At 43.0% G+C, this 12956-nt stretch overlaps 1 protein-coding gene across 1 annotated transcript; it reads left to right on the top strand.

Annotated features, from left to right (window-relative positions):
* Positions 1 to 1718: 1718 nt before the first annotated feature.
* Positions 1719 to 2252, top strand: GP9 (glycoprotein IX platelet). The gene has a single exon (XM_006909049.1). It carries the CDS (start codon positions 1719 to 1721, stop codon positions 2250 to 2252), a length of 534 nt encoding a protein of 177 aa, XP_006909111.1.
* The last annotated feature ends 10704 nt before the right edge of the window (positions 2253 to 12956 follow it).

The raw sequence follows: 12956 nt of genomic DNA, 5'->3' as shown, positions 1-12956 counted from the left end.
AATGGAAAACTGATGTCACTTCTCTAAGTGGAATGTAGCTATAGAAATAAATATAATGTAAATCAAACAATGGTCCTAAATTCTACCAGACTAATGTCTGATAGAAGCTCTGAGCCCCAGGCTTATAGGCCTTTATTAAAAAGTGGTATCAGGAAGTGTTAGAAGATGCTGTAGATGGCACCAAATGGAGACTTTTTTCCTTGAACTATTCAGGACCAAAGAGAATTAAGAACTAAATCACCCTCTCCGATAGAATTTTTGTTCTGCCCATGTTTGCTGCCCAACTCAACCCTTGTGAGGCAAGCACGACAGGGACTATTGCTCCCATTTTCCAGATGAGCAAAACTGAGATTTGGAGGAACAACCCACAGAACCACTCATCTCCAGGGCCCTCTCCTCCCGGAAGCCCTCCCTACCTCCTGGATCCAGGTGAAAGGCCTCCTTGGTCCTCCCAAAGACCCTGCACTAAGGCTCATCTAGGCACTCACTGGTAGTACAATGGGATGCACTATGAGACCCTTTCTGTAAACTGAGGTTGATGTAGTGTTCTGTGCCCAAGGCACTGGGACCCCAGGGCCTCCCGCCTCTGGAGATAGGCTTTCCAGGGCTGCATGCAGAGGATAAGCCAGGCTATTTTCATCACTTCCTTCCTCCCACTTAAGCAGTGGTCATCATCGGCTGCCTTACATAGAACTGCCACCTCAGCCTCAACCAGAACGGTTCAGGCCACAGAAAGGGGTACCCAATTACAGGCCTCGAAGGTAAGTGGCCCTCCTTATTACTCAGCACTACCTCTCCTAGGCCTCTCCTAGGAAGAAGTGGGGAGGCCAGGTGTCAAGTCCTACCTCTATGCCTCCTTCTGCTCTCCCCTCCAGAAGACAGCTGTGAGCATTTGCTGTAAGATACCTGCTCCTTGGCTAAGTCAAGATTTGTTGGTTTATTCAATAAATAGTAATTGGAAGACGGGGAGGAGGGTCCAGTGGGGAGTCTTAGGAAGGGGAAACAGTCATGGAGGGAAGGCAGTGAATCAGGCAGAAACTGGGGCCCACGAGACCTGAGTATGAGATTGGTTTTTGACACAAGTCACTCTCTCTTTCGTGAGCCTCAATTTCCCCAATTCCAAGCATTAGCCTAGATGAGTGGCTTTCCAGAGGGACCCTCTTCTGGGTTCCCTTCCGTGTCCCCACCTCAGCATCCTCGTCCTGCTGTTTTCTACACCAAGTACCATGTGAAGGTTCACTTAGCCATGGCAAGCTGTTTGGAATTGATGGGATGAGGTGTGGTCTGTGAAGTCCATACAATTGGCCTGACCCCAAGCTTAGGCATGGAAGGTAGGAGCAGCCTTCCCCACGCTCTGGGGGCCAAGGGCCAGGACTGTAAATCATGTAGCAGGGATCTGTTCCCCCCACCTCCTGAGACCCCATCTCCTTTCCAAGAATGTGCTTACCCTTGCTCCCTTCCCCCACCTCAGCAACCCTCACTGTCCTGCCTTCTAAATGTCCAATGAGGGTCAGCCAGGCTCAGGTTGGGTGCACTTCACTTCAGTCTTCATCACCACAATTTCACAGATGAGAAAGCTGAGGCCTGAGAAAAAAATTGTCCCTTGTCTCAGGTCAGATCCCACTGCTCCCACAGTACCCACTGGCCCTTGGGATGGGGTACAGGCTGCCAGGCCCTTGCTCACCTCACGGCCATTCTCCCTACAGCAAGCTTGTACAATGCCTGCCTGGGGGGCCCTGTTGCTGCTCTGGGCCACTGCGGAGGCCACCAAGGACTGCCCTGCACCATGCACCTGTCAGGCACTGGAAACCATGGGGTTGTGGGTGGACTGCAGGGGGCAGGGTCTCACGTCCCTGCCTGCCTTGCCAGCCCATACCCGCCACCTCCTGCTGGCCAATAACAGCCTTCGATCCCTGCCCCCGGGCGCCTTCGACCACCTGCCCCAGCTGCAGACGCTTGACGTGACACAGAACCCATGGCACTGCGACTGCAGCCTTACCTACCTGCGCCTCTGGCTGGAGGACCGCACACCCGAGGCCCTGCTGGATGTCAACTGTTCCAGCCCCAACCTTGCCACCATCTATCCACTGGGCCAGCTCACAGGCTATGAGCTGGGCAACTGTGGCTGGCAACTACAGGCATCATGGGCCTACCAAGGGATCTGGTGGAATGTGGCACTGGTTGTCGTGACCACAGTGGGCCTTGCTCTCCTGGCTGGCCTGCTGTGCACTGCCACAGAGTCTCTAAACTGAGCCCAGGTTCCCTGGGTCACCCTCAAGCCAGGCAGCCAGGCCCTCCCTAGACTCCAACAGCTCTGATCAGCCAGGATCACCAATAACTCAAAATAAACTGACTGCTCAGCCACTTTATCCAAGCTCAAAGATTTTCTTTTCCCTCTCAGTTCCTTCTGGAAACCTGAGTTCATTTTGTTATATCAGATATCAACTGGGGCTTCTCTGTCCCCCAAGTTCCAAGTAAAATGCGCTCCCCCCAACAATTCCACAATCTGGACATTTAGAGCCTTCCCCCAGTGCCTGCCAGGTCCCAGGACTCTGATTCTCACACCCTCCTCTGTCTACCAGGACCTGCTTCCTACATGGGCTGTCCCATACAGCTCAGGACAATTGCATATCAATATTCAGTGCCTCTCCAAATTTCACACACACACACACACACACACACACACACACACACACACAAAACTTGCTTTCACAACACAGCAGTGAACAGACAGGAGGTAATGAAGACCCTGGATGGCAGGAAGGTAGAGAGCATGTTCATCTCTGCAATTCATTCACTGAAAAAGGCACATCACCATTCCCAAAATGGCCTTTGGCCACTGTCTGGCCCTGAGGCCACTTGTACTCACCTGGCTTCACCCTATCTTCTCCTGCACTAGTTTCTGTCTTCTTTTCTTCCTCTCTACCCTTCTTCTTCAGAAACAAAACATCAAATTACTCCTTTTCTCATGGAAACAACTTCCTTCCAAGTGCTTACATCAGAAAACTGCAAACTCTGGGGTCTCACTTCTACCCCATTCAATAGTTACCAAATTCTTCAAACAAGTCACTTCTCTCCATCAGAGGAATTCTGGTGCCAGCAGTTAAGATAATGAACTTTTCTCCATCATACAAGATAACATTTACAGGTCCATTACCAGCCAACCCAAATCCAAATATAATTATACCAAGGTCCCTCCCTCAAGGAGTTCCATGTGATGGGCCTGTGGCTCAGAGGGTACCCACAAGGAAGGCCAAATGGGCCTAGAGTGCCACTGAAGGGCACTGACCCACAGAGATGAGACTAGAACAGGAACCCCAAACTCAGGGTGAGGGATGGCCAGCAGAGACTAGTAGAAACTGTGGCAAATCAGAGAGCCCATGTTCCACCCAAAGAGGTCCAGCCAAATGCTGATATGTGGAGATGTGGACACAGGTGCCCAGTATTCCATTCTTCCAGAAATATGGGAAATCTAGATCTTTATGTGAAATCTCTGAATTATTCAAGTGTTGGCAACTAAATTAAAAATAATAATATATATTGATAGGAGAAATATAACATATTATCAACTAGATGGAGTCCACAGGATGAGAGTCTGTAATTTGTGCATTAGGAATCAACTGTAACACTGCTGCCTAATGAGAACAATGGTAACAGCTGGCATCTACTTATTGGGCACATGTTATGTGCAAGGCCCCATATGGAACTCCTCACATGAGGTCATTTTCCTGTACCCTGCGAGGAAGGTACTGTTCCCCTGGCCGTGTATGGAGAAGAACACAGGCTCAGGGCCCCCAACAGTCTCTTCGTTGGCATGGTCTCAGATAGGCCCTCTTCCACATCTGAAAAGTGCTCCCTTGAACACTTCCTGGGCCCCCTAGAACTAAGGTTCTTCAGCATGGAATGCCCCTAGATTCTGCTCCTTCATAAGGCCAACATGTGCAGCCACAGGTCTAGCAAAACAATGATTACAGGCCTTGATTCTGTCTACCAAATAGCTTGGTCCAGTAAGAACCTGCCAAGAGTCTGTGCAGCACAGCATCACCAGTGCAGATGACTTCCCTGAGAGTGAGAGGAATGAAGAGAGCTTCAGCAGCTGGGCAGGGATTTCCCAAGGGGATAAAAGATTGACAAGAGATCCCCAGAGAAACTGGGAAGTTGTATTCACCATCTCCATCATTCCCATTGTCTCCATCCCAGGCCAGCAAGGCTGCCATCAGAGAGCCACCTGCTCTAAAGCCACCAACCCCAACATCAATGCCTCCCACCACCACAACCAACCATCCCCTGCCAGCCACCACTGTCCCCTTTAGGACCAGAGTCAGCCATACAGTCAGCTCCCCATGACCACCAACACACTCTCCCCACTCCTCACAGCCATTAACACCATGACCACCACCCTTGGGACCCATCACAGCCTGTACACCAGCCTCACATCTGCCATACCATTTGTTCTCCCTATCACAGCCATGGACATCAGCCTCATGAGTCAACACTGCCCCCCATTGCCATTCTCTCACCTCTGCTGTCACCACTAGTGCCAAACAAATGTAGACCTTATCCCCATTATAAGCAAAATACCAGCTCTGTCAGTGCCATCAATCTATCCCAGTCACCATGACAGCATCCTCATGATCATCTCCTTCATGAGTATTTTCAAATCCAGCTACACATGGAGAACTTGCCAAGGTAATTTCTACTAACTACTATGACAACCACCACACCTTGCTTACCCCAACTGAGGTTTGCTCCCCTTCATACCCCTATGTAGTCAATTGTTCACCAGGAGGCCTCCCATGGGGCTCCTGGCTCCTGCTAAGCCTGTTCTCTAGTACCTGCTTAGAGCCCTCTGCTAGCCTCCTGTCTTCCTGCAGCTATTGGGCAAGTAGAGATAGCAAAAAGGAACACACAGATGTTCCTGGCCAGGCCTAGAAATGGTATAGATGAACTTCACAAGCAATTGTTATCTCAAGCCCAGTCACTGGTACCACCCTAACTACAAGGGAGGTGTGAAAACATGCTCTTCCTCTGAGTCCAGTAACAGATGGCAGGTGGGTATATGGCCATTGTCGATCCCAGATGGTCTATTCTAAGGTAATATGTACCTGATCAGAAACAGGACATGCTATAGAAAGGACATTTTGTGAAGCAGTGGGCACTCTTAGGGAGCACATGCTGAATCTTGGCCCTGAGCCACAGCCAGACCCAGCCCCTAACACAGTGCTCATCTCCTCTTTTTTTTACATATACACTTACCCACACCTCCTGTGAGCACAAGTGCGCACACGAACGCTCGCACACACACGCAGTCCCCCGAGGACTGCATGCCGGCCCAACCAGGACCCTCACCATCTTCAGCCCCTGATGATAGTAAATTCTCTTGTCAAGCAAAGAAGGCACTCCAGCCCCAGTGCATGTGCCTGAGATAGCAAAGAGCAGAAGATGGAAGGTTCTGCCCTTGCTAGGCTCTGCCCAGGTTGAGGGACCAGTGAGTCCATGTGACCAGGGCTGGGCAGCCACTGAAGTATTGTAGTTGGAGAATATGCTCAGTATGATTTCAGTTCTCCTAAGTTTCTTGAGGCTCCAACATATGGTCTATCCTTGAGAATGTTCCCTGTGCATTAAATAAGACAGTATATTCTGATGTTCTGGGATGAAAAGCTCTGTAAATATTTATTATGTCTGTTTGGTTTAATGTGTCATTTAAGACCAATATTTCCTTAATGGTTTTCTGTTTGCATGATCTAGCCATTGCTGTCAATCGGGTATTTAGGTCCCCTACTATATAATTGTGTTTTTGTCAGTTTTTCTCTTTAATTCTGTTAGTAGTCACTTTATATATTTTGATATTCCCAGTTTGGGTGCATGTATATTAATAATTGTTATGTCTTCTTGATATATCATCCCTTTATCATCATAAAATGACCTTTGTCTCTTATTAACATTATTTATCTTGAAATCTATTTTGTCTAGTGTAAGTATGGCTACACCTGCTTTTCTCTGGATGCCATTTCCTTGGAGTATCATTTTCCATGCTTTTACTTTGAGTCTGTTTACCTTTGCAGTATAGATGTGTCTCCTGAAGGCAGCATATGGTTGGATTTTGTTTTCAATCTACCCCTCTACTCTGTGCCTTTTGATTGGTGAGTTTAGTCCATTTACATTTAAGGTGATTATTGATACATGAGGAATTTCTAAAGCCACTTTATCTTGTTTTCTAGTAGATCTGTGTTTCTATTGTTTCTTTTCCCTTGTATTTCTGTCATTTTAGTTTTGTGATAGTCTAAAATTTTTTCTTCATTTTCCTCTTTTTTGTTATATGTTTCAGTTCTAGATTCTTGTTTTGTGGTTATCATTAGGTTTATGCAAAAAAAAAAGTTTTATATGTACAATAGTGCTTTTTCTTCTGATTATATCTTATCTCCAGTCACCTGTGCAAATTCGGTCCTTTTTTCCCCTTACATATTATGTTTTTGTTGTCATAAATTATTCCTTTTTGTGTTGTGCATTCATTTCCAAATTGCTGTAGCTATTGTCATCTTTTTAAAAATAATGCTTTTGCCTCCTTACACCTTTATGTTATATTTAAGTGTTTAATACCCTATTCTGAACAAGAATCGCAATTTCCTGCTTCAGTCTGTCTGTTAGTCATCTTCTCACAGTTTTGTATCCTTTTGTCTTTTTGTTTCAGGTAGAAGAGCACCTTTCAGCATTTCCTGTAATGCAGGCCTTGTGGTGGTAAATGCCCTTAGCTTCTGTTTGTCTGTAAAACCTTTATTTCTCTTTCATATCTAAAGGAGAACTTTGCTAGATATATTATTCTTGGCTCTTTTTCAATATTTTTAGTGTTTGATTCCACTCCCACTGAGCTTGCAGAGTTCTGCTAAAAATTTCCATGATAATCTAATAGAGTTTCCTTTATAGGTTACCATCTTCTTTTCCCTGGCTGCCTTGAGAATACTTTCCTTGTCATTAAATTTTGACAGCTTTAATATAATGTGCTTGGAGAAAGCCTTTTTGGATTGAGATAATTAGGTGTTCTGTTTGCTTCTTGTTTCTGAAGATCCAGTTCTTTTCAAACGTTTGAGAAATTCTCAATTATTTGTTTGATTAGGCTCTCTGTTCTCTGATTCCTCTCTTCTCTTTCTGGTATATCTATTACTCTTATATTGCTCTTTCTAATAAAGTCAGATCGTTCTTGTAGTGTTCTTTCATTTTTTTCTACTCTTGATTTTCTCTTTTATTCTACCTGAGTCATTTCTAGATTTCTATCTTCAATATTACTAATTCTTTCCTCCATCTGGTCTGCTCTATTTCCCAAGCTCATTCTTCACCTCATTTATTGAGTTCTTCAGTTCCAAAATTTCTGTTTGGTCCTTTTTTGTAGTTTCTTTTTCTTTGGTGAAGTTCTCCTTTAGTTTGTGGATTTTATTTCTGACCTCATTGAATTTCTTTCCTGTATTTTTTTGTATTTCATTGAGTTTTTTCAGAACTGCAATCTTGAATTCTCTATATTTAAATCCATCTTCCATGTCTTTAAGTTTATTTTCTGGAGATTTTTCACTTTCTTTCTGAACTCTCTTATTATCTTGGTTATTCATTGTGCTTGACGGATTATTTCATTTGTGGGGAATAAAAATCTTTTTTTTTTTTTTTTTAAGTATTTGACTCGGCTGTTTAGCAGGTTGATAAGTAGAAGTCTTTCTTTTGTTTTCCAGTAGGTGGTGCTGATGCACAAATTTTTTTCTGTTACCTGCACTATTAAGTCTTCCAGGATCTCTGTAGAACAGTGGTACGTGGGCTATGGAAAACAACCCAGTATTCCCGGAAGATCTGGGCATCCTCTCTCTGCCCTAGTCAACTCAGTCTCAGTGTACCCACCCCCATGGTGGGATGTGGTAGACTGTGGGTCTCCTGGCCTGTGCGCTCCTGGTGCCATCTTCTTGTAACCAAAAGCTATGCAATGGGTGAAAAAGGGGTGAAAGGGAGGTGAGTTCACAGGTCTGCAGCTCATTTCTTTCCGGTGGATGAGTACAGATCATTTACGCCAGAAAATTGTTCCCGGCCTTTCATAACTTTCTGAGTGGTGATTTTGCTGCCAGGCAGGCCCCCAGAGGTTATGGGGATGGGTTTCCATGTCTGGAGCTTTCTTTGTCCTGTGATGGTGGTTTATGGAATGCTACTACCCTTTGCACCACCTCCGTGTTCCTGACCCTGGGCCAGCCACCCAGGCCTGATTTTCACCTCTGCCCCTATGGTCTGGTTTGCCCAGTGAGGGCTGCACCCCGCCCCTTCACTGCTATCATATCCACTGGGGCTGAAGCAAGCACTGGACTGTGTCTGTGGCTCCCATTTTTGTCCTTCTCTCAATCCTGTCTCTGTTCACTCAGATATGCCTACCTTTAAATGTCTCGATGTATGGATCCCTCGGACATATTGTGTGTTGAGCAACATATCCAACTTGTTGTAACTTCAAGAAGAAAGACTTGGTGGTCCTCTCATACAGCCATGCTGCTGATGTCACACTCTGCCCTGAATTCTTAATGTTTTCACGTGTAACTAGTTTTGTGGAATTTCGAATGTATGACTCACTCAAGGAGAGACAAAGAAAGCCCAGAGATGTAGATGAGCCATTGATGGTCATAGTCATTGAGTAAGAAGAGAGTTGAGGAAGTGGCTGGGAGTTCAAACAGGGAGATCCTCGCAGGTGAGACCCTGCAGTGCTCACCTCTATGTCCCTACTATATTCAGTAAACTCTTAAGTATCAGGCACTGATCTAAGTACCTCCCTTATTAAGGTATTTAATATTCAGAACAAACCCTTGGCAGTAGGTGGTGGGCACCATTTTCACCTTTTCCTTCTTCATAGATTGAGAAACTGAAACACAGAAAGGTACGTAGCAAAGCTAGGATTTGAACCCAGGTAGTCTGGCCCTGAAGGTCAGCCTTGGAAGCCCTCCCGTGGCTGGTCACAGGCACTCAGACATTGCTGGTTGACCCAAAAAGCCTATATTATCAAGCATGGAAAGAAAATTCATGGGAAGTATACATGAAATGGATGCATTAAATTCTTAGATGAACACAGTTGTTTTAAGGTATACTTAAGAAAGGTATAAATAAGATACTACCCCAAATGTTCTTACCTCTCCCTCTTACCTTCCTCCTTTTTAGCCCACACACAGTATTTGGTTCTTAAAATATGGGGATTCTTTAAAACAAATTAGGATGCCAAATATGTCACAGAATTGTCCTTCCTGGTAATTCAGACAATGCCTTCGACAGGAGACAAAATGTCTGGTAAAAATAAACCAGTATGTGCCCTCCACCAGATGAGTAGTCTTCTCCACAGGTGTTATTTAACCCTACATCAAGCCTCTCAAATAGGACGTATTTTCCTCTTGTAGATCTCCCCCAAACTGCCTTGAACCATGACATCATTTCATGAGTATTCCCAGAAAAGAGGTCTGTCTCAGGAGCATTAAAAAATTTATAAAGCATGGGGAACCTAGAATAGTAAAATTCATGGAGACAGAAAGTATAATAGGGATTACCAGAATGGGGGGAAGACGAGTTTGTCTTTCATGAGTACAGAGTTTGTGTTTGAGGTGATGAAAAAGTTATAATTGAACAACAACATAAATATATAAATATATTTATTAATGCTACTGAATTGTACACTTATGAATAGTTAAAATGATAAATATTATGTATATTTTACCACAATAAAAAATAATAAAATAAAAATTTTAAAGCAATATAGCACATTTCTATAAGTTTCTTTACCTAAACACAATCACTCTGAACACATTGTTATTCTAAGCCTTTTTTTACATATATGTTATTCTTTTTCTTTCTCTAACTCTGGAAAAATTCATTCTCACTGAAACTATTCCAGTGGTAACCATTTCAGTGTTTCCTTCTAGGGTTTTTCTCTATAAAGATGTATGTAGTTGAGATCATAACCAGACAATCATTCTTATCTCAAGTTTTTCTTTCATTTTTTTAAAACTAGGAACAGTTTTGTTAGTTTTCCTGATTTTATATATATATAATTTGTGCTCATAGCCAAAAATTCAGAAAATAGATAAAACTGTAAAAGAAAATTAAAAGCCTTGAAATCTCACCTGCCAGCAAAATATTTATTGCTAGCCAGGTTGAATATCTTTCCAGGCTTTTCAGAAAAATATTTTAATATATATTTTGCTCCATTACTGGTGAACATTTAGGTTTAAATGAAAAATTGCAATTAGAAACAGCTATCTGGCTTTTTTCATTTACTAGCATTTTCCAATCAATATTGAAATTCCAATCAATATTTTAATCAAATCATTCATGAAGATTATTTCTATGCCACCCTTTTTTATTGGACATTTAGGTTATTTCCAAGTCCTTCTCCCACTCCAAATAAATAGAACATTAATTAAAATCTTTGTACACAAAACTTTTCCGCACCTAGACATGTTTGCTTAGGACAGAATCCAAAAGTTAATCGAGAGGATCAAAGGTCAGATTCATTTTCAGAAGCAAAAAATTTTCATTCTTCCCTCTCATTCCTCTCTCTACACCACGAAAAAGTAAAGTTGGCCCTAAAATGCTGGATGAAGAAAGGGAAAAGTTCTTCAGAGCAGAAATTAATATTACAAATAATTTAGAGTGCAAAAAATTTACTCAGCGTGTGAATGCAGTCTGGTAAATAAACATATGTGTTGGTGGTTCTCCAGAGAAACATAGTTCTCCAGAGAAACAACCAATATGATGTAAAAATGTATATACATATATATGTATATGTGTATGAATATATACATATATACACATGTGTATATATATGTATATGTGTATGTATATGTGTATGTGTATATATATATATACACATGTGTGTGTGTGTGTGTGTGTGTGTGTGTGTGTGTGTGTGTATATATGTATATATGTATATACAGAGAGAGGTTTATTTTTAAGATATTGGTTTATACCATGATGGAGGCTGGCAAGTCCAAAATCTGCAGGGTCGGCTGGCAGTCTAGAGACCAAGGAAAGAGTTAATGTTATAGCTTAAGTCTGAAGTCCATCTGCTGCAAAATTCTCTTACTTGAGGGAGGTCAATCTTTTATTCTATTGAGGCCTTCAACAGATTGGAGGCAGCCCTACCCACATTATAGAGAGCAATCTGCTTTACTCAAAGTCCACTGATTTAAATGTTCATCTCATCCAAAAACAGCCTTACAGAAATATCTAGAACAATGTTTGACAACATATCTAGGCATTATGGTCCATGGATGTTGTCACAAAAAAATGAACCAATACAGTCAGTAATATTTATTTGTTTAATCATATACCTAATCATAATGAAAATTAATCACAATGAAAACTCTCTTTTGGTGGGTGCCAGCTATTTGTTTTTACATATATTATCAATACATGTGCATGCTATATATTGTTCCCAATCTCAGACAACCATTCAAGATAAAAAGAATTATTTTAGATAAGAAAACTTAAGCTTAAAGAAAGTTATCCCCCAAAATAGCTGATACTTGCGAGAACTGGAATTCAAACCCATCATTAGTTAACCTAAAGCACCACAATAATTTCCAGCCACCCCTGCCAGGGACAATTAGATGTGGTGAAGACTGCACATTTTCCATCAGTATTACTCTCCCCTTCTTTCATGGGAATAGAATTTTAGCCAAGCACACAACCATCCAGAATAAAGACTACATTTCCCAGATGACTTGAGTTAGCTGTGGACACATGACCATGTTCTAGCCAAAGGGATGCAAGCAGATGTGGCAACTTCTTGGTCTTGCCCTAAAGAAGAAAAACTGCCCTCTCTCCTCCTTTCCTCTTAATATAGGTTGGTATGCAGATGCTGTCCTTCTTGGACAATGCAGCATGAGGCAATACCTCAGAGTTGTCAGTATACTGCACAGAAGGCACCATATGGATCCCCCAACAATACTACTGATCCTGTTCTGTTTTTGTTCACATTGTTACATGGACATAGAAAAAATCCCATTCCTTCATTTTAGTTAGGTTTGTGTATCCCTCCTAAGTAGAAAACAAATGTGAAGTTTACAAATATCATAAGAAGAGAAGGCAGGCTCTGAAGTTCACCCAACCTGCTGGTTTCTTTATCTAATGCTTTGAACTGCTTACGTTAGTGGGGGGGAAAAAAGCAGAAGAAGGAGAACATGCATACTTCAGTTGATGTTCTAGATACTAAAAGAACTCTATGGAAATAGGAGTGATGTCAGAAACATGGTGGCATGAAGGATCACCCTGAAACTCTCCCTTTGAAATAACAAGTTGAACATCTACAACTCAACAAATAACACCCAACCTGCACACAAAGCACATCTGAGAGATCTGCACATCTGAGCTTCTGAAGGTGGGCAAATCCATGCAAGTCTAGGAGGCAGGTTAGTAGTGAGAAACAAAGTCTAAAGTCCACGCAGGAGGAGGGGAAGAAGACATTTCGTGGCTGGGTCTTGGCCCTTTGAAGCTCAGAGCAGTGATGCCTGAGTGATCAGCATATTCCACGCAGTAGAGCCCAGTGGTCAGGGCAGAGAACAGAGCAGAGACTGAGTGCAGAGGAGCAATGGCTGTGGCTTAGCAACAGCTGTTGCCAAACAGAAGTCTGAGTGAGGGGAGCCTGGCCATGCCCCCCCCATATCTTCTCAGAGCTAACATCATGGAGCCCTAGAGGAATTTGTGCAACCAATATTGAAATATACACTACAGTCTGTACCAGGAACAGGCACGATGATATCGAAGGAAGACAGCTGAAACCAAGGGGACAGCACTAAGGGAAAGAAAACAGCCACACACACCACACTCTCCTAATCAACCCCATCCCAAGTCAGGCTGAGTCAGAAGGAAGCAGCGGAATATTGCATCTACCTGTTGGAGCGGTAACGAAACTTCAGACCTCTTTAGAGACTCAGACCCCCAACCTTCACACT

Source organism: Pteropus alecto, unplaced genomic scaffold, assembly GCF_000325575.1.
Source record: "Pteropus alecto unplaced genomic scaffold, ASM32557v1 scaffold191, whole genome shotgun sequence".
Lineage (NCBI taxonomy): Eukaryota > Metazoa > Chordata > Mammalia > Chiroptera > Pteropodidae > Pteropus > Pteropus alecto.
Note: the sequence above shows the minus strand (reverse complement) of the source record. Positions and strands in the feature narration are given on the sequence as shown.